Source organism: Coregonus clupeaformis, chromosome 31, assembly GCF_020615455.1.
Source record: "Coregonus clupeaformis isolate EN_2021a chromosome 31, ASM2061545v1, whole genome shotgun sequence".
In the NCBI taxonomy this organism is placed as follows: domain Eukaryota; kingdom Metazoa; phylum Chordata; class Actinopteri; order Salmoniformes; family Salmonidae; genus Coregonus; species Coregonus clupeaformis.
The window spans coordinates 30,502,293-30,528,492 of record NC_059222.1 but is presented as its reverse complement, the minus strand read 5'-3'; the positions used below and the strand labels follow the sequence as shown (position 1 = coordinate 30,528,492).

Here is a 26,200-nt window from a genome sequence, read left to right as displayed (position 1 = left end):
CTTTTGAGTATTTCACTTTTATATGAATATCTTCTGCAAAGTAGTATATTCCAGTGTCAAATTCTGAAATGAGTGTGGTTTAGTTAGTTTTTATAAATATCGTAGTTGAAAATATAAAATACATTTCTGTGATCACGGAAGTGCGCTTCTTACGGGCGTGTCTAACCTCCCATTAGGCGAACGTCAATTTTTTTCCCGGCTTGCATTGAGCGCCACGTTTCGGGGCCACGTCGCGCATTACTCGCCATTTTCTCATCCAGACCAAGGAAAACGTCAATTTAGGTGCCTGACAGACCCTCTTGTAAGGTTTTAAACCTGCCAGTAACGGAGGCTAAAAGGTCGTATTTGATTTGACCGGCATAGGTTCGTTCTAGCGAAGGCACAGCCGCCTGCAGCACCCAGCAGAATCATGAACATTTTCAGACTCACCGGTGATCTCTCACATTTAGCAGCCATCATCATCCTACTGCTAAAAATATGGAAAACCAGGTCCTGTGCCGGTGAGTAAGATTATTAAGACTATTTGCAAGCTGCATACATCTCCGATTGCCATCTCAATTCCAGTGCAATGTACCTAGTTATTAAGCTAGCAACGTTTCCTTGCAGTGGATTCTTGTGTTGACAAGCTAGCTGCTACTAACGTTAACTTAAGGCTTAATCAAATCAGATTGTTAGCATTGATGCTAGCACGGCCTAGTAAACAGATCAATGCCAAATCAAATGCACCCAAATCACAGTGATCATGACACACATTGGATTCTCGTTTGTATGCAATGTCGGTTGCTAAGTAACGTTAGCTAGCTAACGTTAGTTGACTTGTGTTGAGTCCCCCACTCATTTACTGGCCAGCTAGCGATGTCAGGTCAACAGATTTGCTCACGTCAGTTTGGTGCCACATCAGGGCCCACTAAACCCTTTTCAGTGTGTGGTATGTCATGCCTCATCATCCCTGTTGTAGTACAGAAACCTTTGAGCTTAGTCCGCTAATTCATTTCCACCCCCGTCGCCCGATCCGCTGCCACCCTTGTCTGTCCTCTGACGTGGCAGCGCTGTCACTGAACGCGGATAATATGGTAAAAATCTAATTGCTGTCAAATGCACAGCTGATACAGGACTTTATGTTACTTTAACTTGTACAGAATGAAATTAGTCAATTCCCAATGGCCCCTGGGAATACAAGGCTTGTTGCAGTCTGTTGTGTAAACTACAGCCCCCAAGCCATAAGACTTCTAAACAAGACAGCTAACAAGCTAATCAAATGGCTACCCGGACTACCTGCATTGACCTTTTTTTCACTTACTCTCTTGCACCGACTCTACCCACACACTCACACATACTTACACTGACACCCCAACAAACACACACTTTCACACTCACCACATACGCTGCTGCTACTGTCTATTATCTATCCTGTTGCCTAGTCACTTTACCCATATATGTACAGTACATAGGTTCCTCAATGACCTCGTACCCCTCCCTGCACATCATCTCGGTACTGGTACTCCCTGTATATAGCCATGTTATTTTCTACTCCCTATATAGCCATGTTATTTTTACTAGTTATTTTTATTAGTTATTCACTGTGTATTTATTCCTCGTGTCATTATTTCAATTTTTTATTACATCTTGAACTCTGCTTTGTTGGAAATTGACCTGTAAGTAAGCATTTCACTGTTAGTCTACACCTGTTGTCTACGAAGCATTTGAAAAATAACATTTGATTTGAAACTGGTTTGGGGTTGAAGGTTAGGTTTAAGATTATCTGAGCTGTCAGAGGAGGCACTGATACCTGTCATGATCAACAACTTCAGTAGGCAGGTAGCTTCTCACAGGAGGTTGGATTTGTGACACATGGTACTGGGCCTGTCATTAGAAACATAATCACACCACTGTAAGCACTGAAGTTGAATACAGTCTTTAATATACTCTATTAATGTTATTAATGTATTGTGAGCTTCTTGACTACAAGTGGGTGCTGCCACTTGCCAGTGTTTGCAGGCTGGCCTTCTGAGGACAGAGCAGCTGTAAGTCTATCTATGCCTGTGTTTAGATCACCTGTAATAAAATGCCTTGGAAGTCTTACAATTCTTATCACAGTTTTCACTATCTGGCCATGCTAGAGAGGACGGAAGCATGGTGCTCTCAAAACATAACTGAGATTGTAGCCACTGACCATAACCATACAGTATCTCTGTGTATTTTTCAGGCATAGGTAGGTTGAGGGATGGATCCTCTTTCAGCACAGTCTGAAAGAGTAGGTTTTTGCGATGGCAAGCCCAGGATTGTACATCAGGTGGTCTAAGCATTTGTATGTGATAATGCTGTACTATGCCTACATCTTATGAGACACTCTATGATGAGACACTGTGTGTTTGCAATTCTCCTGAATGGAGTCCAACTAGCTTTTACCTCATCATAGATGCTAAGTGGATTTGATCTGTCATGTTTTCATTCCTTCAGTTAGAATCAGAAATTAATGTACGCAAGCATCACAAACAAAGGTCACCTTTTATTAATTTGATGTTGCTGCTTGTGGTATAAGTTACAGCCATAATGCCTGTAATGTCAAGATTTGCCATAGCAGTATCTTCAAATTCATGACATTTACAAGTGTAAGATGGAACACAAAACATTGTGTAGTTATGAGTTTGCAGGTCCTAACTGGGTTAGCCAGTGAAATTGGATAAAATTAGCTTTCCAGGTTTAGATTTCTACCAAGGGGCCACCACAGTCCCTGTTCGACAACACTTCTTTCTGCTCTTCCTCCCTGAGAAGTAACACTGATCTGACCTGACTGGATAGGTGAAAGCAAGGATTCCACTTCATAGCCTCACATCAACCCTGTCCTGTCAGATCAGTGGTTACTCTAAGGAAGGATGCAAGGCTAACATCTCTACCCAATTATTTCACAATTCAGATGAAGGAAATGAGATAGGAGAGGAAGCCACTTAAGGCTTTTGAGATGCACTCATGGTGGGCTGTTGTGAGTTTGGGAGAGAACAGCGACATCTGACATCTCATACACCTGTTGGTTGTTTGTCTCTCTGACAGGTATCTCTGGGAAGAGTCAGATCCTGTTCGCCTTGGTGTTCACCAGTCGCTACCTGGACCTGCTCACCTCCTTCATCTCCCTCTACAACACCACCATGAAGGTGCGAGACGCACACCCCAACAAACAATGGACCTCTGAGGGTGACAGGCTCATCCTCTTAGAGCTCTTTGTCCAAGAAACACACCCCGCCCATGCTCTATAGGAGAGAGATCTACTGACATGAGTCAATATTGAAGTACCGTTAAGTTGACACACCCTTGTATGCCCAAGGTTCATTGGTGTGTGAGTGGGTGCATCAAGAGTGTGTACCTCTAACTATGGAAACCGCTAGTACATTTAAAACACAGCAGCTAATTTGCTCACTTTTCTCATCGGTGTCTGATTGAGGTTGCTGTGTGGTTAACCTAATTGGATGTATACACACATCTTCCAAGTTACAGTGAAGGGATCAAGTTACAGTGATTGGTGGATTGTATTATGTTTCAGGTCATCTACATTGGCTGTGCATACGCCACTGTGTACCTGATCTACGCTAAATTCAAGGCCACCTATGACGGTAACCATGACACCTTCAGAGTGGAGTTCCTGGTTGTCCCCGTAGGAGGGTTGGCGTTCCTCGTCAACCACGACTTCTCTCCCCTCGAGGTAAGGACACACACCTACTTGTCTCTCGGTAAGATGAATCATCAGTGTATTATACAGCAACCGATATAGAGCCATTTTATGTTTAAAAGCAAATGTCACGTTCGAGTGATACGTGCGCATTCTCGCAACGAAACGCCCTGTAGCAGATAGCTATACACTGATGTCGGGACCTTCTCAAACTTAGCAGTGAGTGAGTGATGACCATGAAAACACACAATACTGATGACTAGCTATGCTCAACAAGTATATTGTTCTTCTAGCTTTATCTAGCTTCAATTGTGATATTTTACCTTGCCTCGCTGGCTGGCTAGGTAATCAATGTTCTGCGATGTTGTAAAGACGATAACCACTATTAACTGCACCTGAAGTCGGACGTGATCGTATTTACTTTCATGTAAACAAACTGCTTTCTCAATCGGAACTGCGCACGTAACTTTTCATGACACAGCCGGGAAATGGGTCTATACAGCCACAGATTCCACCTCTCACTAGCTCCCCATCTCCTCTCCCTCCAGATCCTGTGGACGTTCTCTATCTACCTGGAGTCAGTGGCCATCTTGCCCCAGCTCTTCATGATCAGTAAGACGGGCGAGGCGGAGACCATCACCACCCATTACCTGTTCTTCCTGGGTCTGTACCGGGCTCTCTACCTCATCAACTGGATCTGGCGCTTCTACTTCGAGGGATTCTTCGACATGATCGCCATCGTGGCCGGTGTTGTTCAGACAATCCTCTATTGCGACTTCTTCTACCTGTATGTAACGAAAGGTGAGTCGAGCTGCAGTCTTCTTCTTCTGGCTTATTTCCTAAGTTTGGTGCAGTGTTTCCGCAGCAGTCATTTAACTGTGGCGGTGCGCCACGGCAAAATCATTGCCACCACTCCAAAAAAACATGAAAACATATTTCGGTCAAGGCACACTTTGAAGATGCTAGAACAGCCCACATTTACCTTTCCTCTGCAAAAAAAAAGTAATGAATAGAAAAATCTGACAACCCCATAGTAGAATAGTTTATGTACCTAGTCGGCTTGTGTGTTCTACGCTAGATAAATATTCCTCTCGAGGCGCATTCAAGTTACGAGTGCCATAAGGAGGGAAACCTTCATTCTGACAAGCAGTCAATGCACAACAATTCTTGCAATCGCAAGAAAAACAGCAGCTTTAATGGCCTTTGTTAAAAAGAGGGCGATCCCAGCTTTCCATTCCTACTTTATTTATTTCTCAACTCCTAAATATGTGCGTACTGCACCATTTTTAAACCTAGAGTTTTTAGCATGGTTAAGCATGCTCTGCAATTCACTGTGAGTGCATAGGGGATAGTGGGGTTAAATCTAACACTGGTCAATTGTAGGGTAACTTGGTGTAAAACGCCACCTACCTCAATGTTTTTTGAGTGACTTAAAAAAGTTGTGCAAGAGGAGTGGCAACCAGGGAAAGTGTTGGGGGGAAAAAACATGGTGACATTAAGTGGTTTCTGTGAGAAGTACAGGCATGGTTGTTACCCTGGGTGGCAGGTTACCCCTCTCTGCCAACAACAGCACATTTTCAGTTTTCCCCTCTCCACAGACCCTTCACAGACAGTCCTAGCAAAATTCCTTCTTGGGAAATTGCCCTTTGCTAAGAAGCTATTTTTGACCATTTTAATTTAAAACAATCCCAGTAAGGTACTTGCTACCCGAAATTATTTGATATTGACATAGAAATGGCCGCATTGGACCTTTTAAAGTCCAGTATATACAGTTTGCTTGTCACTGTAAACACTCAAGAAAAAAGATGAGTAGGCGGCCAGTACGTTGCAATAAACTTGTTTACTATTAACAGAAAATATTTACAAAAGAATCGCTGCATATAGGAGCAGATCAATTGTACATGAGGACGCACAACGGCAACACATTTTGAATTTTTGTGCGTCCTCATGTACGATGCTCATATTTATTATTTTGTAAATATTTTCTGTTAATAGTTCACTAAAGTTTATTGCAACGTACTGGCCGCCTACTTGTCTTCTTTCTCGAGTTCTTTCTTGAATTTCCTGCCCACTGCCTTCATCTCCACTGTAAACACTTACCAGGAACCTCTGGTATTCCTTGTCACAGATGTGAGCAGAAAATGTGCTAAGCTCATCTGTTTAACAGGAGCGTTGAACCTAAACATCTCTCCTCTCTGTTTCAGTACTGAAAGGAAAGAAGCTGAGTCTGCCAGCCTAAGTGCCAAAGATCAGCGATTTGGCAGACTCACTGGGGGGGTGGCACATGAGTTGCCCCCCTCCCATCCCCCCCTCCTACCGCCAGTGTAAGATGCCTGAGACAGAGAGCGAGCTGCTTACAGTTTGTCCTGTTTTTTTACCACTATCAGCGACACCCAGGGGCCTGTTCAGGAGGGTGCAAACGTCAGAGTGCTCAGATAGAAATGTATTGTATAGAACAGATTGTTATGTAGAGCTAGGGAATTGTCAGCTCTAATAATTATATTTCTATCTGCGACGCTTTCAAAGCTTCACCTTGCTGAATGCAACCCAGAACAAACCCAAAAAGGCCTTCGGGCTTCTGTTTGATGCATCTTGCCTGACCTTTTTTATTACTCTGTATAAAGAAAGAAAAAGTTTTCTACATAAAAATGTGTACTCTCTGTATGATGATTTGACACATTAGTGAATGAGAGCTGAAAACATAAATTGCCTGTGATTTGACACTGTAAAATATTGGAGCGGACCTCTTGTGGTGGGATATATTTGACTAAATCCGTTTTAGTATTTTCAATCTCAAATGTGCATTTGTTTTTTTTCCTGAATCCAAAACGTGGGGAAGTGTAATGGAGTTTTATCCCCTTGGCTTTGGCTGGCAAACTTTGTTTTGAGGATACTAAGTTTGATGTTTTTCTCTTTCTGACCCAGTGTACTTCCTGTATAAAGAGGGCCAGTTAAACAACTGTTCATTCATGCCCTGGTCAATACTTAATATATCCCCAAACTGACAGATTAAAAAAATCTAATGAATGTTAAGTTTGAATTTACCTGTAATTGTCACCTGCTATTTGAATGAACTGTCAGTAGTGATATTTGAGATCTATCACTTACACCCCCAAAGAGTTTTCACTGAGATGCAGTATTGATAAACTGCCTTATCTTCATTGCTGTGAATGGCTTTCTTCATTTAAATTTACACTAAAACAAATGTATTCTCATTTTCTTCACCCATGGTTTGATGGTGTATCACCTGTATCTATATTTTATTACCTGAGTGTCATTTCAAAATGGCACTTCTAAGTGTTTAAAATGAGTCCATTCAATGGCAATATACTGTAGGCTACTAATGCAGACATCAGCTCCTGAAACCAGTCGGTGTATGCAGATTCATATGTAGTGTTTCTTAACAATGTCCATAGAATTGTCTACATGATGTGCATATTGTTGAGCTGACTTTAGAAGATCTGTTGATCTTTGTGACAAACCTGATTCTATGGGCATTGTTGAATTGGAAGCATTATTTGGCCTCACATGCAGATCATTCCAATTTGTTTTTTACTGAGCTTTCTTTTGCATGATGTTGCCACCACAAATAAAGATTTTACGGAAAACAATTGACCCTGACTTGACTGAATGAGAAGTAAGGAGGTGGGTGTTGATGAGATTGTACTTTATTAATCACAGAAGGAGAAAGTAGTCATCACTACAGCCATAGCAAAGAAAACTAAAGAAATACACAGAACATACATGGTAGGGTTGCTAGAGCATGCTGAGTTTAGGCTGTGTCATTTGCTACTGGTTACATAAGCAGTTAATTTACAACAATTGCTTAACACAATCAGCATTTATAGAACATTGAGAACATAATGATCTTAACTTTCTTTAACTTCAACTAATAAGCTGGGTGGCATTTATCTTGATGAGTCCGCAAACGGTCTCTACGATTGAAAGCTTTCCCGCAATCCATACATTGGTAAGGCTTCTCTCCTGTGTGAGTCTTCATGTGTCTGCTCAACTGATGGGAGGTGCTGAAGGACTTGTTGCAGGTGAGACATGAATACGGTTTCTCCCCGGTATGACTTCGCCGGTGTATGGTAAGATAATGGGCTTGAACGAAACCCTTCCCACAGTCCTTGCACTTGAATGGCCGGTCTCCAGTATGGTATCTCATGTGTATCCTCAGTTCAGAAGCCGATTTGAAAACCCTGGTACACTCCTTAAATGTGCAGGAATAAGGATTCTCCCCAGTGTGAATCAATACGTGTCTCGCCAATGGGGCAGGGCTGTAGAACCCCTTACCGCAGTAGGAGCATGGGTAACGCACCCCTTTGTGGTATACATTCTCATGCATCTTCATTTGACCCTTGTCCCGGAAAGCTTTGTTACACTGGGAACAAGGGAAACGTTTCACCTGAGGAGTGTGAACACGATTCATGTGTGTTTTCAGAATCCCCTTGGATTGGAAGCTCTTTCCACACTCCCAGCAAAGGCACGGTTTCTCTCCTGTGTGCTTTCTCTGGTGTGTCACAAGAGCAGTTTCAAAATGGAACTTCTTTGGACAGTTGGAGCACTTATATGGGAGATCCCCGGTGTGAGTCCTCTCGTGTCGGACGAAAACAGATAACTCAGCATAGCTTCTCTCACAGTATGTGCAGCGGAACGGCCCACTGAACTGATGGTCATCCACGTAGTGTCTGGAGAGGTATCTTATCACATTGAAGCTTTTCTCACACATGGTGCATTGAACCGGTTTGTGCTCTACCTTGTGTATTGCAAGCGTTTCTTGGTCTGGGAACATCCTTCGGCAATAGGCGCAGCGAAGTGGGTTGTGGATGCGTTTGTGTGCCGTCAGTGTGGATTTTAGCCCAAATTCCTTCCCACATTCATTACACTTGTGGATTTTCTTTTCCCCTAATTCAACAGGTTCACCCTTCCTCACCTTGCAGAACAGTCTCATGTGCCTCCTCAATACAAAGTCGAACTTGTATTTCGACCCACAACGAGGGCAAGCGTGTGGGCGCTCATCTGAATGAGATAGAATGTGATATCTCAGGTATCCCGATACAAATTTATGGCAAATAGGACACCTTGCACAGCGTTTGGATGATTGTATAGATGCACTTGGTTCCGGGGTGGAAGATGGGTCTTTGGTTGCAGAGGTGGAGGATGACTCGCTGTCCTCAGGAGTTTCCTCAATAGGAAAGACACATCTTTCAATATGTTCCTGGAAGCTTCTCAAGGTCTTGTAAATCTTCTTACAGGTAGGACATCGATAGGGCCAGTCACCAGTGTGGGTCACCATGTGTTTCCTCAGAACTGCAGGACGCTGGACGACCTTACCGCACACCTTGCATGTCCTACGCTCCAGGGACCTTTTAGCTCTTGCGGATGACCCCTCCACAGAATGCATGTAGGTGAAGGCAGAATTCTGATTGTTCAGAGTTGCAGAGAGAGGTATGATTCCTGCTTCCCATGTCATGCTCTGCTGGTGTGTACTGCCTGATGGCCCTGGGTCTGTCTGCCCCATAGCTGGAGGACCACAGCTCTCTCCAAGCTCCCCTTGTTGACGACTCAGAAAAAGACAAGCCTCTTCATGAGCCTTCACACTGTAATCGTGCTTGAAGGTCCTCTCACAGTTACTACATTGATGGATTCCTTTCTTCGGATGGGACTCCATGTGGATCTTCAGTTCGGAAGAGTTAGGGAAGATGTGTTTGCAGACTCTGCACTTTTTGGGCTCAGTGTGGATAATCTGATGCCGCTTCATGCTCGAACCTGTGGCGAAAGTCTTCCCACAAACAGGACATGTCTTGCAGACAACGCGTTTTTGTTTTCTTTCATTTGGGCCTGCTTTTTGTCCTGGCGGCCGCGGTAAAATTTTCTTCAACATCACACCCTTGTATTGCATCACTGATATGGACGACTCACTGTCTTCAGGCGTTTCCTCAATAGGAAAGACACATCTTTCAGTATGTTCCTGGAAGCTTCCCAAGGCCTTGTAAATCTTCTTACAGGTGGGACATTGATAGGGCCAGTCACCAGTGTGAGTCACCATGTGTTTCCTCAAGACTGCAGGACGCTGGACGACCTTGCCGCACACCTTGCATGTTCTACGCTCCAGGGACCTTTTGGCTCTCGGGACCTTTTGATTTGATTTGGGGGTCTGTGTCATGTTAGCGATGACAATCCCTTGTAGGTCCACTGAGGGCTTTTGTATCATGGAGGATATGATTTCTTTAGATACGCCTATGCTTCTCTTTTGTCCAGGTTTGGGCATTTTTCTACATTTTTCATCATGGGTTTCTTCTTTCTTTTTGGTGGGCTTTTTGAGAAGTTTTAAAGGCTTCTCTATACCATCTTCCCCTATACCCATCACTGTTTCGTACTCTGGTTCCACCTTGTCTGTCTCTTGTTCAAAAAACTCTGCATCATCCTCTGCCTCTTCATCATCACTAACAGAGGATGTTTTGTTTTTCTCACATTCACCTGATCTGCTATCCACCCCTTCTCTTTCTTTTACATCAATACCTGTTCCTTCTTTCTTCACCTCTGTTGTAATTACCACCCTTTCCACAGGAGGAAGACAGAGAGCTGAGAGAATGCAATCCCCATCGGTGGAAGATGGAGGGTCTGAAAAAGAAGGAAAAAGGGAACCAAAACTCAACACACAGACGTCATTTGCAATGGGGTGTCTAAAACGAATCCATGATAAAGCATGAAAATGATGGGTCCTGTGGGAGATGCCTACTATGGTTGTCCAGCTGGCAGAGATCTCTGTGGTACTGAAGCAGGGTTTTCAGCTGCTGAGGGTGAGACACGGACTCAACACATTCCTCCAGAACAGAGGGGACATCGCTGAGCAGCAAGGCAGCCTGACACAATGAGGAATACAGAGTTAGAAGGAATATAGGTAGAATTCACACAATGCCTAAGTGTCAAGTCCAATGTTCCTCTACAGTGCCTTTGGAAAGTATTCAGACCCTTTGACTTTTTCCACATTTTGTTACATTACAGCCTTATTCTAAAATTGATTAAAATTGTTTGTTTCCCTCATCAATCTACACACAATACCCCATAATGACAAAGCAAAAACAGGTTTTGAAATTTTTGCTAATTTATTAAAAGTAAAAAACTGAAATATCACATTTACATAAGTATTCAGACCCTTTACTCAGTACTTTGTTGAAGCACCTTTGGCAGCAATTACAGCCTCGAGTCTTCTTAGGTATGACGCTACAAGCTTGGCACACCTGTATTTGGGGAGTTTCTCCCATTCTTCTCTGCAGATCCTCTCAAGCTCTGTCAGGTTGGATGGGGAGCGTTGCTGCACAGCTATTTTCAGGTCTCTCCAGAGATGTTTGATCGGGTTCAAGTCCGGGCTCTGGCTGGGCCACTCAAGGACATTCAGAGACTTGTCCCGAAGCTACTCCTGCGTAGTCTTGGCTGTGTGCTTAGGGTCATTGTCCTGTTGGAAGATGAACCTTCGCCCCAGTCTGAGGTCCTGAGCAGGTTTTCATCAACGATCTCTCTGTACTTTGCTCCGTTCATCTTTGCCTCGATCCTGACTAGTCTCACCAGTCCCTGCCGCTGAAAAACATCCCCACAGCATGATGCTGCCACCACCATGATTCACCGTAGAGATGGTGCCAGGTTTCCTCCAGACGTGACGCTTGGCATTCAGGCCAAATAGTTCAATCTTGGTTTCATCAGACCAAAGAATCTTGTTTCTCATGGTCTGAGAGTCTTTAGGTGCCTTTTGGCATACTCAAGCGGTCTATCATGTGCCTTTTACTGAGGAGTGGCTTCCGTCTGGCCACTCTACCATAAAGGCCTGCTTGGTGAAGTGCTGCAGAGATGGTTGTCCTACTGGAAGGTTCTCCCATCTCCACAGAGGAACTCTAGAGCTCTGTCAGAGTGACCATCAGGTTCATGGTCACCTCCCTGACCAAGGCCATTCTCCTCCGATCGGTGGTTCCAAACTTCTTCCATTTAAGAATGATGGAGGTCACTCTGTTCTTGGGCACCTTCAATGCTGCAGAAATGTTTTGGTACCCTTCCCCAGATCTGTGCCTCAACATAATCCTGTCTCAGAGCTCTACGGACAATCCCTCCGACCTCATGGCTTGGTTTGTGCTCTGACATGCACTTTCAACTCTGGGACCTTATATAGACAGGTGTGTGGCTTTCCAAATCCAATCAATTGAATTGACCACAGGTGGACTCCAATTAAGTTGTAGAAACATCTCAAGGATGATCAATGGAAACAGGATGCACCAGAGCTCAATTTCGAGTCTCATAGCAAAGGGTCTGAATACTTATGTAAATAAAAACCTGTTTTCGCTTTGTCATTATGGGGTATTGTGTGTAGATTGCTGAGGAAAATGTGGAAAAAGTCAAGGGGTCTGAATACTTTCTGAAGGCATTGTATATAATTGTATTTCTACTAGTACCTGTTGGAAGTTTGTCACAGGAAGTAGCTTCTCCAGTCTCGAAAGGAATTGCCACATGAGTTTCTGTATGGCTGCGTCATAACTGGGACCAAATTCTACAGGAAAAACATCCTAAAACAGAGTAAAGGAATATGAGCTAAGAAAAAAGTATTTAAATTGTCAAAATACACAGCAGTCACATGGAAATGACACACAACTATTCCATACCCACATACTCACTAACCTGGAAGAAATGTTTCCTTTCGTCTGGGTCTTTCAGAAGGGTTTGAACCAGCCCCAGGAAATTGGATTCAGATAATCCTACCTCTGCATCAGTCGCCTTAAACACAGAATATTATTATCTTTGGATTTTAAACAACTAATTGACCAACCTCGGTTCAATTATTTGAATTCCATTTTTTTCTTCTTTTTTTCTGTGAGCTCAATGCGCACATCGCACATTTTCTCTAGAGATAAATCAAATCCAGCCGGAACTGTGCGATGTAGTAGGGAGTTGTAGTTTCCAACAGGCCAATATTCTACATAAAAAGTGGTAATTAACTACAATTTACATTTACATTTACATTTTAGTCATTTAGCAGACGCTCTTATCCAGAGCGACTTACAGGAGCAATTAGGGTTAAGCGCCTTGCTCAAGGGCACATCGACAGATTTTTCACCTAGTCGGCTCGGGGATTAGAACCAGCGACCTTTCGGTTACTGGCACTACGCTCTTAACCACTAAGCTACCTGCCGCCCCAATGATCATAATCCATTGCGCATCTACTTATCCAGTCTGTTTTTCTTTTATAACTGCTACGAAGGGAGAAGGGAGAAGAATGTGCGACCGTGAGGTGATATAGAGAGCAGCTGTTACTTTGTGAGGTATCTCTACTTGAAAATACATGATCTAAGTGATTGATAGTTGGTATTCAGCAGTCATAAAAGTATGCCTTATGTACTTTGAAAAATAGTGATTTTGTCAGACAGTATAGGCAACAGCTCTATAGAGATTAAATGACTTTGAATGAAACAATAGTCAAATGTAGCCTAATATACACAACAACTGAAATATTTTATTAAAGTAAAGTAATGTGAATAAATGATGATGGTTAATAAGTGATAAGCAGTAATGGGCAGTCACTACCATCATGGGACTTTTATTAATTGTTTTATTCTGCCGTTGTTACAGCATTCAACCCACATAATGCATAGTGCATTTAATGTAAAAAAATAAATACTAAAACTGAAAACTGAAAACCGTGATTATTTTGTAATAATCTAACTGAAACGACATCAAAAAGCAGTAATCGCTCAGCACTACAGTTAGTCTGCATATGTTTTTACCATAATCTATCATTGTCATATCAGAAATACATGAATGTCTTTCACTGACTGTTTTAGACATTAGCTGAGGCTCTGCGCTAAGGAGCTCACCTGTGTCCCCCATAGAGGTGTGAGGGTCTGTATCCTGTCCAGGTGTGGCTGAATGGTCTGGAGGTCTGTGATCGGCTTGGAGCGACACAACTCCAGGACCAGCTGAAAGCAGAGCAAACCAGTCAGGACACTTATTTGAGACAATAAACATGACTAAATGTGATCATATCCCATCTTTCCCGTCATAATGAGTACTAGCTCCACCCCTCTCTCTCACCCGTGCTCGAAGACCCAGAATAAGTTGGGCCCTCTGACTGTGATTCAGAAGCTCTGGCACCATCTCTGTAACCATGGTAACAAACTCCTCCAGCATCCCATAATCCATCACGTGTCTCTGCTGGATCGTTTGCCAGATGGCTGCTGAGACCAGCCGCAGTGGTGGAATCATAAGCCGCAGAGAGGGGAGAGGAAGAGGGAGACCTGAAACACAGAAATTGACCAAACGATAAAACAATAATACACATTCAAAGAAGTTTGAATGATGAGCAACAAGTAGTGAATGAATGAGTACGGAGTAGTGAGTGATGAGTTAAACATACATCAATTAGTTAAAAATCATGTAATCATATGGGCAGTTATCACATCAAATAAGTTAAAATAGCTAGTGAATAATAGATAAGAGATATTAGCTTGCTAGCTAGCTAGCTAGCTAGGTCTAACAACGTTATCTGAAAAAGAAAGAGGCCATTGAGTATCTTTGCTTAGTATCCACCTTATTGCTACAGAATTGGTCACGATCAGACTCTGATTCCACCCCAGCGTGGCACGAAAATATTTTGGGTATCTTAGATTGTTTTGGCAATTCTCACATAGCTTAATTGGGAGGAAGAATGTTTCATATGCTTTTTACGTTTGTATCACAAACCATTTTTTTTTTATCATGACGAAAGTGGCCATTTTAAGCTTATTTTAGGCCCTATACACAGGCAGCTGCTACTCTTCCTGGGGTCCAAACACATTAAGGCACTTACATCACACATAAAACAAAAGATAAAACAGTACATCATAACATTATTACACCACTACATATCTACAATACAAAACGTATAATACCACCATACAACAATATTATAATGTACGTGTGTGTAAAGTGTGTGCTAGCATGTGTGCGTATGCGTATGTCTGTTCCTGTGTTTATCTCTTCACAGTCCCCGCTGTTCCATAAGGTGTATTTAACTGTTTTTCAAATCTGATTCTACAGCTTTCATCAGTTCCCTGATGTGGAATAGAGTTCCATGTAGTCATGGCTCCATGTAGTACTGTGCGCCTCCCATAGTCTGTTGTTGACTTGGGGATTGTGAAGAGACCTCTGGTGGCATGTCTTGTGGAGTATGCAGCTCTTTGTTAAGTGTTGCAGTCATTTCAGTCGCTGTAGTAGCTGATGTGTATAGTGTTGAGTCATCCGCATACATAGTCACACTGGCTTTACTCAAAGCCAGTGGCATGTCGTTAGTAAAGATTGAAAAAAGTAAGGGGCCTAGACAGCTGCCCTGGGGAATTCCTGATTCTACCTGGATTATGTTGGAGAGGCTTCCATTAAAGAACACCCTCTGTATTCTGTTAGACAGGTAACTCTTCATCCACAATATAGCAGGGGATGTAAAGCCATAACACATACGTTTTTCCAGCAGCAGACTATGATCGATAATGTCAAAAGCTGCACTGAAGTCTAACAAAACAGCTCCCAATCTTTTTATCATCAATTTCGCTCAGCCAATCACCAGTAATTTGTGTAAGTGCTGTGCTTGTTGAATGTCCTTCCCTATAAGCCTGCTGAAAGTCTGTTGTCAATTTGTTTACAGTAAAATAGCATTGTATCTGGTCAAACATCAAGTTTACTAAGGGTTGGTAACAGGCTGATTGGTTGGCTACTCGAGCCAGTAAAGGGGGCTTTACTATTCTTGGGTAGCGGAATGACTTTTGCTTCCCTCCAGGCCTGAGGGCACACACTTTCTAGTAGGCTTGGATTGAAGATATGGCAAATAGGAGTGGCAATATCGTCCGCTATTATCCTCAGATCCCCCTCTTTTTTAACAAAGGCCAAAACTGCTTCCAAAATACATTTGCCAAAACTGCTTTCAAACGTTTTTTTCCCGCAATTGCACTAAGAAATGTTGTGCATTGACTGCTTGTTAGAATACATGTTTCCCTCCTAATGCTCTCGCAACTAGAATGCGCCTTGAGAGGAATATTTATCTTGCATAGAACACAAACATGACGATTAAGTAAATAGGTAAAACTATTCTACTATGGGGTTGTCCGATTTTTTACACTGCAAAAATAGTAGCACTGGAAAGTTGTATTTAAGCTTTGATTACTTTGCCAGCCGTTACAGTTGAGCACCGCGGTGGTGCATATTATAGACTATTTAATTCCCTTCATCTGAACAGTTTCATCAACAATCATGCATGTCAGTTCAGTGCACACAGCGTAACAGATATTTATTTTATTTTTTAGAATACATTTATTTGGGAATATATTTCATAGAACAGACATGCTTCGGTCTGTATTAGGCTATGTCATCTCCAAACCAGCCCACCCACCCCGGAGATTTTTATTGCGGATCTACACGGATGACAAAAACGACCTCTCCAGAATTCATATGAAGGAAATCCATCGCAGTGACGGAGAACTTTAGCACCTGCCTATACATGCCTCCTGTAAGACCCTACGATCCGTGAACCGTACATAATAAATATCATAGATATCATCCTGACTAACTTACCCTCTAAATACACCTCCGCTGTCTTCAACCAGGATCTCAGCGATCACTGCCTTGTTGCCTGCGTCCATAATGGGTCCGCGGTCAAACGACCACACCTCATCACTGTCAAACGCTCCCTAAAACACTTTAGCGAGCAGGCCTTCCTAATTGACCTGGCCCAGGTATCCTGGATGGATATCGATCTCATTCCGTCAGTAGAGGATGCCTGGTTGTTCTTTAAAAGTAATTTCCTCTCAAACTTAAATAAACATGCCCCATTCAAAAAATATAGAACTAAGAACAGATATAGCCCCTGGTTCTCCTCAGACTTGACTGCCCTTGACCAGCACAAAAACATCCTGTGGCGTACTGCATTAGCATCGAATAGCCCCTGCGATATGCAACTTTTCAGGGAAGTTAGGAACCAATATACACAAGCAGTTAGGAAAGCAAAGGCTAGCTTTTTCAAACAGAAATTTGCATCCTGTAGCACTAACTCCAAAAAGTTTTGGGACACTGTAAAGTCCATGGAGAATAAGAGCACCTCCTCCCAACTGCCCACTGCACTGAGGCTAGGACACACTATCACCACCGATAAATCTACGATCATCGAGAATCTCAACAAGCATTTTGCTACGGCTGGCCATGCTTTCCACCTGGCTACCACTACCCCGGCCACCAGCTCTGCACCCTCCGCTGCAACTTGCCCCCCCCGCTTCTCCTTCACACAAATTCAGACAGCTGATGTTCTGAAAGAGCTGCAAAATCTGGACCCCTACAAATCATATGGGCTAGACAATCTGGACCCTTTCTTTCTAAAACTAGCCACCGAAATTGTCGCAACCCCTATTACTAGCCTGTTCAACCTCTCTTTCGTAACGTCTGAGATCCCCAGAGATTGGAAAGCTGCCGCGGTCATCTCCCTCTTCAAAGGGGGTGACACTCTAGATCCAAACTGTTACCGACCTATATCCATCCTGCCCTGCCTTTCGAAAGTTTTTGAAAGCCAAGTTAACAAACAGATCACCAACCATTTCGAATCCCACCGTACCTTCTCCGCTATGCAATCCGGTTTCCGAGCTGGTCATGGGTGCACCTCAGCCACGTTCAAGGTCCTAAACAATATTATAACTGCGATCGATAATAGACAGTACTGTGCAGCAGTCTTCATCGACCTGGCCAAGACTTTCGACTCTGTCAACCACCGCATTCTTATTGGCAGACTAAATGGCCTTGGTTTCTCAAATGACTGCCTCGCCTGGTTCACCAACTACTTCTCAGATAGAGTTCAATGTGTCAAATCGGAGGGCCTGTTGTCTGGACCTATGGCAGTCTCTATGGGGGTGCTACAGGGCTCAATTCTTGGGCCGACTCTTTTCTCCGTGTATATCAATTTTGTCGCTCTTGCTGCTGGTGACTCTCAGATCCACCTCTACGCAGACGACACCATTTTGTATACATCTGGCCCTTCATTGGACACTGTGTTAACAAACCTCCAAACGAGCTTCAATGCCATACAACACTCCTTCAGTAGCCTCCAACTGCTCTTAAACACTAGTAAAACTAAATGCATGCTCTTCAATCGAACGCTGCTGGCACCCGCCCACCCGACTAGAATCACTACTCTCGACGGGTCTGACCTAGAGTATGTGGACAACTACAAATACCTAGGTGTTTGGTTAGACTGTAAACTCTCCTTCCAGACTCACATTAATTTAACACTATTTCGCAACAAAGCCTCCTTCACCAAAGGAGGGAGGCTTTGTGAAGCCATCCTTGACTTTGGCGATGTCATTTACAAAATAGCCTCCAACACTCTACTGAGCAAATTGGATGTAGTCTATCACAGTGCCATCCGTTTTGTCACCAAAGCCCCATATACTACCCACCACTGTGACCTGTACGCTCTTGTTGGCTGGTCCTCACTACATATTCGTCGCCAAACCCACTGGCTCCAGGCCATCTATAAATCACTGCTAGGCAAATCCCTGCCTTATCTTAGCTCATTGGTCACCATAGCAACACCCACCCGTAGTCTGCGCTCCCGCAGGTACTGTATATCTCACTGGTCTTCCCCAAAGCCAACACCTCCTTTGGCCGCCATTCCTTCCAGTTCTCTGCTGCCAATGACTGGAATTAATTGCAAAAATCTATGAAGCTGGAGACTTATCTCCCTCACTAACTTTAAGCATCAGTTGTCAGAGCACCTTACCGATCACTGCACCTGTCCACAGCCCATCTGAAATTAGCCAACCCAACTACCTCATCCCCATATTTTTATTTATTTTGCTCATTTGCACCCCAGTATCTCTATTTGCACATCATCTCTTGCTATCATTCCAGTGTTAATACTAATTGTAATTATTTTGCACTATGGCCTATTTATTGCCTTACCTCCATACCTTGCTACATTTGAACACACTGTATATATATATTATCTGTTGTATTTTTTACTTTATGTTTTGTTTTACCCTATATGTAACTCTGTGTTGTTGTTTTTAATCGCACTGCTTTGCTTTATCTTGGCCAGGTCGCAGTTGTAAATGAGAACTTGTTCTCAACTGGCTTACCTGGTTAAATAAAGACATAATAAAAATAAAAATACAGACATAATCCTGGTGTCATTATATTCCTTATAGTGTGCTCTAAAATATGGAGTAGGTCTACATTCTGAAATACACATTTTCACAAATGTATTCAAAAAATATTCATATTAATATCTCAAAAGTACCTTTTTGATTTGGTTCATTTTTAGAGACATACTGTTTAAAACAGTACACTCTACAAGTACATAACATTTCCAGAGTGAGCTCACTGCTACTTTTGAAGTAATTTTCAATTATATGAGCAACGCCAACATAGTGAATGGGAAGATTTATCAAAAGGGAACTCCCTCTGCTGGTGATTTGCTGAATGTGCAATCCTAAAGGAGGAGGTCTGATTGGTACAATTTTTTTGTATAAAATGGGTAATATTTTCAAGAGTACCAGATAGCCCACACTGGAAATTTGACGTATTTGAAGAGTATATTGTTCCGAACAATATGTCTAAAATTAAGCAAAATCAAAAAGGGTACTTAAAACATATTCATATTAATATCTCAAATGTTGAATAAGTTATATATAAACAACTATTTCTGAATCTAGACTTACTCCATATTTGGGAGCACACTATAAGGAGTATAATGATACCAAGATGTTGTCTGTATCATGTAGCTACTGTTCACAGATCATAGGATCTTACAGGAGGCATGTACAGTGGGGGAAAAAAGTATTTAGCCAGCCACCAATTGTGCAAGTTCTCACACTTAAAAAGATGAGAGGCCTGTAATTTTCATCATAGGTACACGTCAACTATGATAGACAAAATGAGAGAAAAAAAATCCAGAAATCACATTGTAGGATTTTTAATGAATTTATTTGCAAATTATGGTGGAAAATAAGTATTTGGTCAATAACAAAAGTTTCTCAATACTTTGTTATATACGCTTTGTTGGCAATGACACAGGTCAAACGTTTTCTGTAAGTCTTCACAAGGTTTTCACACACTGTTGCTGGTATTTTGGCCCATTCCTCCATGCAGATCTCCTCTAGAGCAGTGATGTTTTGGGGCTGTCGCTGGGCAACACGGACTTTCAACTCCCTCCAAAGATTTTCTATGGGGTTGAGATCTGGAGACTGGCTAGGCCACTCCAGGACCTTGAAATGCTTCTTACGAAGCCACTCCTTGGTTGCCTGGGCGGTGTGTTTGGGATCATTGTCATGCTGAAAGACCCAGCCACGTTTCATCTTCAATGCCCTTGCTGATGGAAGGAGGTTTTCACTCAAAATCTCACGATACATGGCCCCATTCATTCTTTCCTTTACACGGATCAGTCGTCCTGGTCCCTTTGCAGAAAAACAGCCCCAAAGCATGATGTTTCCACCCCCATGCTTCACAGTAGGTATGGTGTTCTTTGGATGCAACTCAGCATTCTTTGTCCTCCAAACACGACGAGTTGAGCTTTTACCAAAAAGTTCTATTTTGGTTTCATCTGACCATATGACATTCTCCCAATCCTCTTCTGGATCATCCAAATGCACTCTAGCAAACTTCAGACGGGCCTGGACATGTACTGGCTTAAGCAGGGGGACACGTCTGGCACTGCAGGATTTGAGTCCCTGGCGGCGTAGTGTGTTACTGATGGTAGGCTTTGTTACTTTAGTCCCAACTCTCTGCAGGTCATTCACTAGGTCCCCCCGTGTGGTTCTGGGATTTTTGCTCACCGTTCTTGTGATCATTTTGACCCCACTGGGTGAGATCTTGCGTGGAGCCCCAGATCAAGGGAGATTATCAGTGGTCTTGTATGTCTTCCATTTCCTAATAATTGCTCCCACAGTTGATTTCTTCAAACCAAGCTGCTTACCTATTGCAGATTCAGTCTTCCCAGCCTGGTGCAGGTCTACAATTTTGTTTCTGGTGTCCTTTGACAGCTCTTTGGTCTTGGCCATAGTGGAGTTTGGAGTGTGACTGTTTGAGGTTGTGGACAGGTGTCTTTTATACTGATAACAAGTTCAAACAGGTGCCATTAATACAGGTAACGAGTGGAGGACAGAGGAGCCTCTTAAAGAAGAAGTTACAGGTCTGTGAGAGCCAGAAATCTTGCTTGTTTGTAGGTGACCAAATACTTATTTTCCACCATAATTTGCAAATAAATTCATTATAAATCCTACAATGTGATTTTCTGGATTTTTCTCTCTCAATTTGTCTGTCATAGTTGACGTGTACATATGATGAAAATTACAGGCCTCTCATCTTTTTAAGTGGGAGAACTTGCACAATTGGTGGCTGACTAAACACTTTTTTCCCCCACTGTAAATGGCACAAGACAATAGCCAAGTGGTGCAAGACAGTAGGAAAGTGATGCAGAAAGCACAAATGTGACACGAGACAGTAGATAAGTTGCTTACACCAGTAAAAAGTAGAAAGAACCAGTTTTGCTCCTACTCCTGCTGCTGTAGACCCTCGTCTTTCAAAACCCATTAAATTATGCTTCTGTGTATTTCAGATGACATTGCGTGATTCACAGCCAGTTGTGCCTGTTAAAAGCTACTGTTCCTGTGTGGCTGGGTGTGGGATATGCAATCATTTGGTTGCATTACTATATCAGACTGCCCATTACTCTGAATGTGGCATGTCTGTCGTCCCTCCTGTACTTTCGTGCACTGAAACAGAGCAGAAGTGGCATAAACCACAAACAATGGTTTGTATCATTTCAATACCAGACAGTTGTGTCACATGCATACTAGCATCTCTCCTAATACCATCTCATAAATAAATAGGGAGTGAAGCCAGGACCTGTGGATGCCATGTTTGTAGTGAAGCCCAAACCAGATGCTACTCCGGCAAGCGGAATTAGGTATGCAGAGTCCAATTCCTCTTGAAAAGTAGAAACATCAAGTACAAAAGCAAGGAAGTTGGGCCATATGTTTATAAAGAAAGAAGTAAAGATGACAGGACAGTTTTGAGTAGAACATCAGCAGTTTGAAGAATAGCTGAGTGGAATATGTTACAGTCCAATTAAATAGGCAGACTACAATGTGTTGCGAAAGAATTGTTATTAATCGCTGTTAGATTCTGGTGTATTTCCTAGTGAACCCTTTACTTTTCCTGATATTGTTATTCCAGATCAACCCTCAACCCACTACCTGCCTATGCTGACATGGAACCAGACTCTCTTCCCCTTATCTGCAGAATGAATCTGACAAACCACTCGTGGACTCCATTTTTGTCAAGGTACAAACTGGCAGTATCCTGTCATATCAACACCCACCACCTCCACCTGACAGTGTTGTCATCTATGAGGATGCACCACCGTTCCCAAAAGTGCCCCTGGACGGTTACCATTTACAACCAACATACTGTTCATATGAGATCATGACGGATCAAGAAAAGCTTCACCTCAGTTCTCTGTCTGTGACTTTGTCACAGTCACACCTGATTGAGAAAGCAACCAGATGCCAAAGTGAAACACCCGAGTGGCATTCACTGAGGAAGGAGAGAGTGACTGCTTCACATTTCCGGGAGGTAAGCCATGTTAGAGGTACAAGCACAGCAGAAAAACTGGCAGAAATAATTATCAGAGGGACAAGACAAACACCACTAATGAAAAGGGGGCTGGAAATGGAAGCAGGTGCATTGAAGGACTATGCAGTTCTAAAAAATCTTAATCTGACAAAGTGTGGGCTAGTCGTGCATCTGGACGCACCTTGGCTGGGTGCATTGCCTGATGGGCTGGTATATGACCCACTTGAGCAACCATCATTTGGTCTAGTTGAAATGAAATGCCCAACTGTAGCCAAAAAAAATGTAGCCAGCTACATAGACTGCAAGTTCCTGAGATTTGACCATGGCCTACACAAATTGAAGGAAAGCCATTGTTATTATTGGCAAGTCCATTGAAACAGCACTGGAACAGCTCCCTTCTTCAGACGTCTGCGCCCAGCTGGAGTCGGAGGCTCTATCACATCTTCACTTAGAAAGTGTCGGCTGCAGACTCGTGTGTTTGTTGTAAGAAAGTTGACTCGTCGAATGTTAATCACATACCGTTTATGTAATTCACTGTCTTTGGGAAAATAAAAAAAACTAACAGAAGAATTGCATCTGACAGACACTGCGGCACACAGCAGTGATGGCTGGAAGAGCTGTCATCCCGTTTTTGAAAGGACACTTTCGTACATTTACACGTCATCATGTTATAAGTCAAGACGAAGTATTACAAGTAAAAATATTAACATAAACATTAAGATAAACAACAACAACGACGAAAATTAACCGTTTCGGATGTTTTTGACGACAAGCATTCAATGCTAGCATACGGTAGCACAGCATTCTACGATAACCGGAAGTTTACATCCATCCTGAGATTTAACCGGAAATACGTCATGCTCGCCTGTGCATATCGCCTATACTATGGGACAGCAGGAGATTGAATTTGAATATTGAAACAATGTTGCAAATGTCGGAGAGGCAGACAGCAAGGTTTATACAAATCTCTACTGTTGAAAATTAAATGTTAGTCTAAAAGAATTGTGAGATAATGTCTAGATGCTTTTTATAGTGTTGATCAAGTTCATAAAGAGCTTGACTGGGTTGATGAGACAGTGGATTGCGCAGTCAGATGGAACAGTGTAAATAGGCATTTTAACGTATTAGATTTAGTTGATGGTAATTTGTGGAATAGACACCGGCTGGAATGCGGTTTTAACCAATCAGCATTCAGGATTAAAGAGTCTTAAACATTCTTCCTCCCTATTTAGGTCTGTGACAACTGCCTGAACAATCCGAGATATTTTCAAGCCACGCTGGGATGGAATCGCCTATTACAACATCAAACCTACTTTGAGACAAAGAGTTGGTTTATAAGTATTTTTTGTTCATGTTCATCAACATTCGGTTTCAGGAAGTTAGCCACTTAGCTAGCTAGCTCGCCATATTGCTAGTTACTACAACGGTCTATAGCTATATACCTTCTTTAGATAAGTATTATTTTACCTTTTCCCCCACGGATGTGTCTTTCCATCTTGAGTCTTCCTTGCAGTTACATCCGAAAACGTTAGGTATGATAATGAGGTTAATAATAGCCACGTTTACTCCAAGTTTGCAAAAGACGAAAGGTCTCGTTTTTATATCCGTGTGGAAACTATTTCGACAGTGTAATAGTTCCGACACAAGCTCGCTAGAGTTGGACTGCCGACCAGCGCTTTCATTAATAATACGGTTAGTGCTATCCGGAATCCTTGGGTAGGGACTACCCTAAACCCTGACCTTAAAAGCCAATTTATGCTTGATATGAAAATGTGGTCAGTGGCTCAGCATGCATGCAGATGCCAAATTGAGCTCAGTACCTACGCATCGCCGTGCGCCTCACAAATGTTGTAGAAATGTGGAGGGCTCCGCATTGACATGATTGGTTAACGATACTATCGTCGATAGGTGGTGGTCTGCTCAACAGCTATGCGCTGCAGTGGCGACCGTCATTCAGGGCAAATGGGCAGAGACCCACCCATTTAGCTACAAAAATAAATAAATACACTTTTACATTATTTTTTTGCCTGCTTTGCATGTTATTTTGGCATTAATACGTGTCACATATCAATTTGCAAACAATGTAAAATATATAAAGCAGCATACAAACACGGTCTCTTTTTTGCTGTCTTGAGTAAGGTAGCTTCAAAATGCAGATGTTTCAGCCTAGCTCAGTGCTTTCTGTTGTGGTGGGGCAGCCATCTGAAAATACGGAGCGTAGGGATTGGTAATGTTCACTAGCTGCGCCGTGATTGGCTCAGTGTTCTGTCACTCATGGGGATACGACGTCACAGCCAAATCTACGGGGAGAGCTCAAATTAAAGCCCCTTGGGTGCTGCCATAGATTTACATTAGAAGTGCCCATCAAGGTCATTGGCCACAGATAAAATTATGTCAAATCACATTATATCTACCGTAGTTCAGATTGGACTGATCATGTCAACATCATACTTTCAAAATCTTAGCTAGCAAGCGAGACAAGCTGTCATCATCATGAATCAAGTCGACAATCTACTCGCAAATCCTTTTCAATCCTTGTCATATTTTGAGAAATTATAGATAAAACGTATCGATGCTCATCGGCCATTGGACATAAACATTACACAACAAGTTGGAAATCGCAAATTCAACAATGAGTGGTTTGGAAGGAATCATTGGCTAACTGCAAGCGTTGCAAAGCAATCACTAGCCTGCTATTCAATGGAGTGGGTGTGTGGTCCAAGTCTGGGTTTAAGGGTCTCTTTTCCAAGCTTAAAATAATAAACATTCACATGCCAAGGGCCAGAAAAGTTTGAATACATTGGCCATGCTGTTAATCCAGCATGATTTCTGCTGCGTTCAAAACAACTGGCAACTCGGAACTGGGAAATCTCAGACTTCAGTGAGTTCAAGACAACTGGGAACTCTGAAAAAAACGAGCTCCGACTGTTAAAATACGTTTTGAACGGTCATCCAACTCGGTATTCCAAGTCAGGAACTCAGGCCTCTTTCTAGAGCTCCAACCAGAAGATCACTGATGTCATGAGTCAACCTTGTTTTTTTTCCAGAGTTCCCAGTTGTCTTGAAAGCACCATAAATCCAGAGAATGCCAGACTTTGATGACAAAGTTTGATGACAACATTTTCCCACAAGAAGGACCGCCGCGCCACCTTCCTGTTCAAGTGAGCACAGCACAACAAGGTGAGTCCAAAAATGTATTATATGCTGCTGCATCAATGATGTAATATGCCAGGGAGATATGTATACTGTAGCTAAGAAAGTAATACTAAGTGTATGTTGTGTAGTAAGCTGTTAGTAGCCCATGTGCCTCACCCTAATAATTTGGTCACTTTCCCCCTCATAACTTAGCATATTGTTCTGACTTTTAGAGAAATGTAATCATTGAATATTGTAAGAGCTTTCATTGTCTGCTTATATGTCCCCTTTATTCATCCTACGGTTCTGACTTGGTGTGCAGGGAGAATACTGTAAGAAAGGCCCATGTTCTGAATTCTGTCGCTGTACATTTCAAAAGTGCTGAACAAATAGTTATATTGACTACGTCCGTCTGAGCTCGCTTATTAATGTCTTAATCAAAATTACGGATTGCCTCTTATCTGTTCACATTCCCTTATGCCATAGTTTGTACATCTCAATTGTCAGTAGAAACCACATTTGTTTAAGCAAGTCAGCCATTTCAACTATGTTTTTTCTTAAAGGCCGTAAATGAGGCTGAATGAACTGTTTCGCTGCCAGACAAGGCTCCGCTGATAGCCAGGTGTAGCGGTGTCACTCCATAGTGCTGAAAAGAAAGCTCTGCTGTTGGGACAGCTTTATGTAGGCCCCAGTGGAGGCTCCTCAGAGGAGGAAGGGGAGGACCATCCTCCTCAGTACTAAATTCGTTAAAAAAAAAGTATTATTTTA

The 26,200-nt window shown here is 42.6% G+C and overlaps 2 protein-coding genes across 3 annotated transcripts; one reads left to right on the top strand and one right to left on the bottom strand.

Moving 5' to 3' along the window:
- Window positions 1–191: 191 nt before the first annotated feature.
- On the top strand, window positions 192–7,279 carry LOC121547450 (ER lumen protein-retaining receptor 2). Its single transcript, XM_041858748.2, has 5 exons — window positions 192–500; window positions 3,052–3,152; window positions 3,539–3,697; window positions 4,213–4,465; window positions 5,869–7,279. Exons 1-5 carry the CDS (start codon window positions 410–412, stop codon window positions 5,901–5,903), a joined length of 639 nt encoding a protein of 212 aa, XP_041714682.1. The 5' UTR covers window positions 192–409; the 3' UTR covers window positions 5,904–7,279.
- A 31-nt stretch (window positions 7,280–7,310) lies between these two features.
- Window positions 7,311–24,476, bottom strand: LOC121547448 (zinc finger protein 616). Of its 2 annotated transcripts, none has more exons than XM_041858747.2 (7): window positions 24,404–24,476; window positions 13,745–13,947; window positions 13,528–13,629; window positions 12,335–12,430; window positions 12,112–12,222; window positions 10,410–10,533; window positions 7,311–10,291 (listed from the first exon to the last, which is right to left on the bottom strand). In XM_041858747.2, exons 2-7 carry the CDS (start codon window positions 13,913–13,915, stop codon window positions 7,554–7,556), a joined length of 3,342 nt encoding a protein of 1,113 aa, XP_041714681.2. In that variant the 5' UTR covers window positions 13,916–13,947; window positions 24,404–24,476; the 3' UTR covers window positions 7,311–7,553. The 2 variants fall into 2 exon arrangements, with proteins under 2 accessions (XP_041714681.2, XP_041714680.2); XM_041858746.2 differs by lacking the exon at window positions 24,404–24,476 and adding an exon at window positions 23,765–24,328.
- Window positions 24,477–26,200: the final 1,724 nt, after the last annotated feature.

Coding starts and splice junctions, on each gene's coding strand:
- LOC121547450 (XM_041858748.2), top strand. CDS start 410: ATGAACATTTTCAGACTCACCGGTGATCTCTCACATTTAGCAGCCATC. Junction 3,153..3,538: donor TCTACAACACCACCATGAAG/GTGCGAGACGCA, acceptor ATTATGTTTCAG/GTCATCTACATTGGCTGTGC. Junction 4,466..5,868: donor CTACCTGTATGTAACGAAAG/GTGAGTCGAGCT, acceptor TCTCTGTTTCAG/TACTGAAAGGAAAGAAGCTG.
- LOC121547448 (XM_041858746.2), bottom strand. CDS start 23,792: ATGGAAAGACACATCCGTGGGGGAAAAG. Junction 12,431..13,527: donor CACCTCTATGGGGGACACAG/GTGAGCTCCTTA, acceptor TCTGTGTTTAAG/GCGACTGATGCAGAGGTAGG. Junction 10,534..12,111: donor CTGTGACAAACTTCCAACAG/GTACTAGTAGAA, acceptor TCATTGTGTCAG/GCTGCCTTGCTGCTCAGCGA.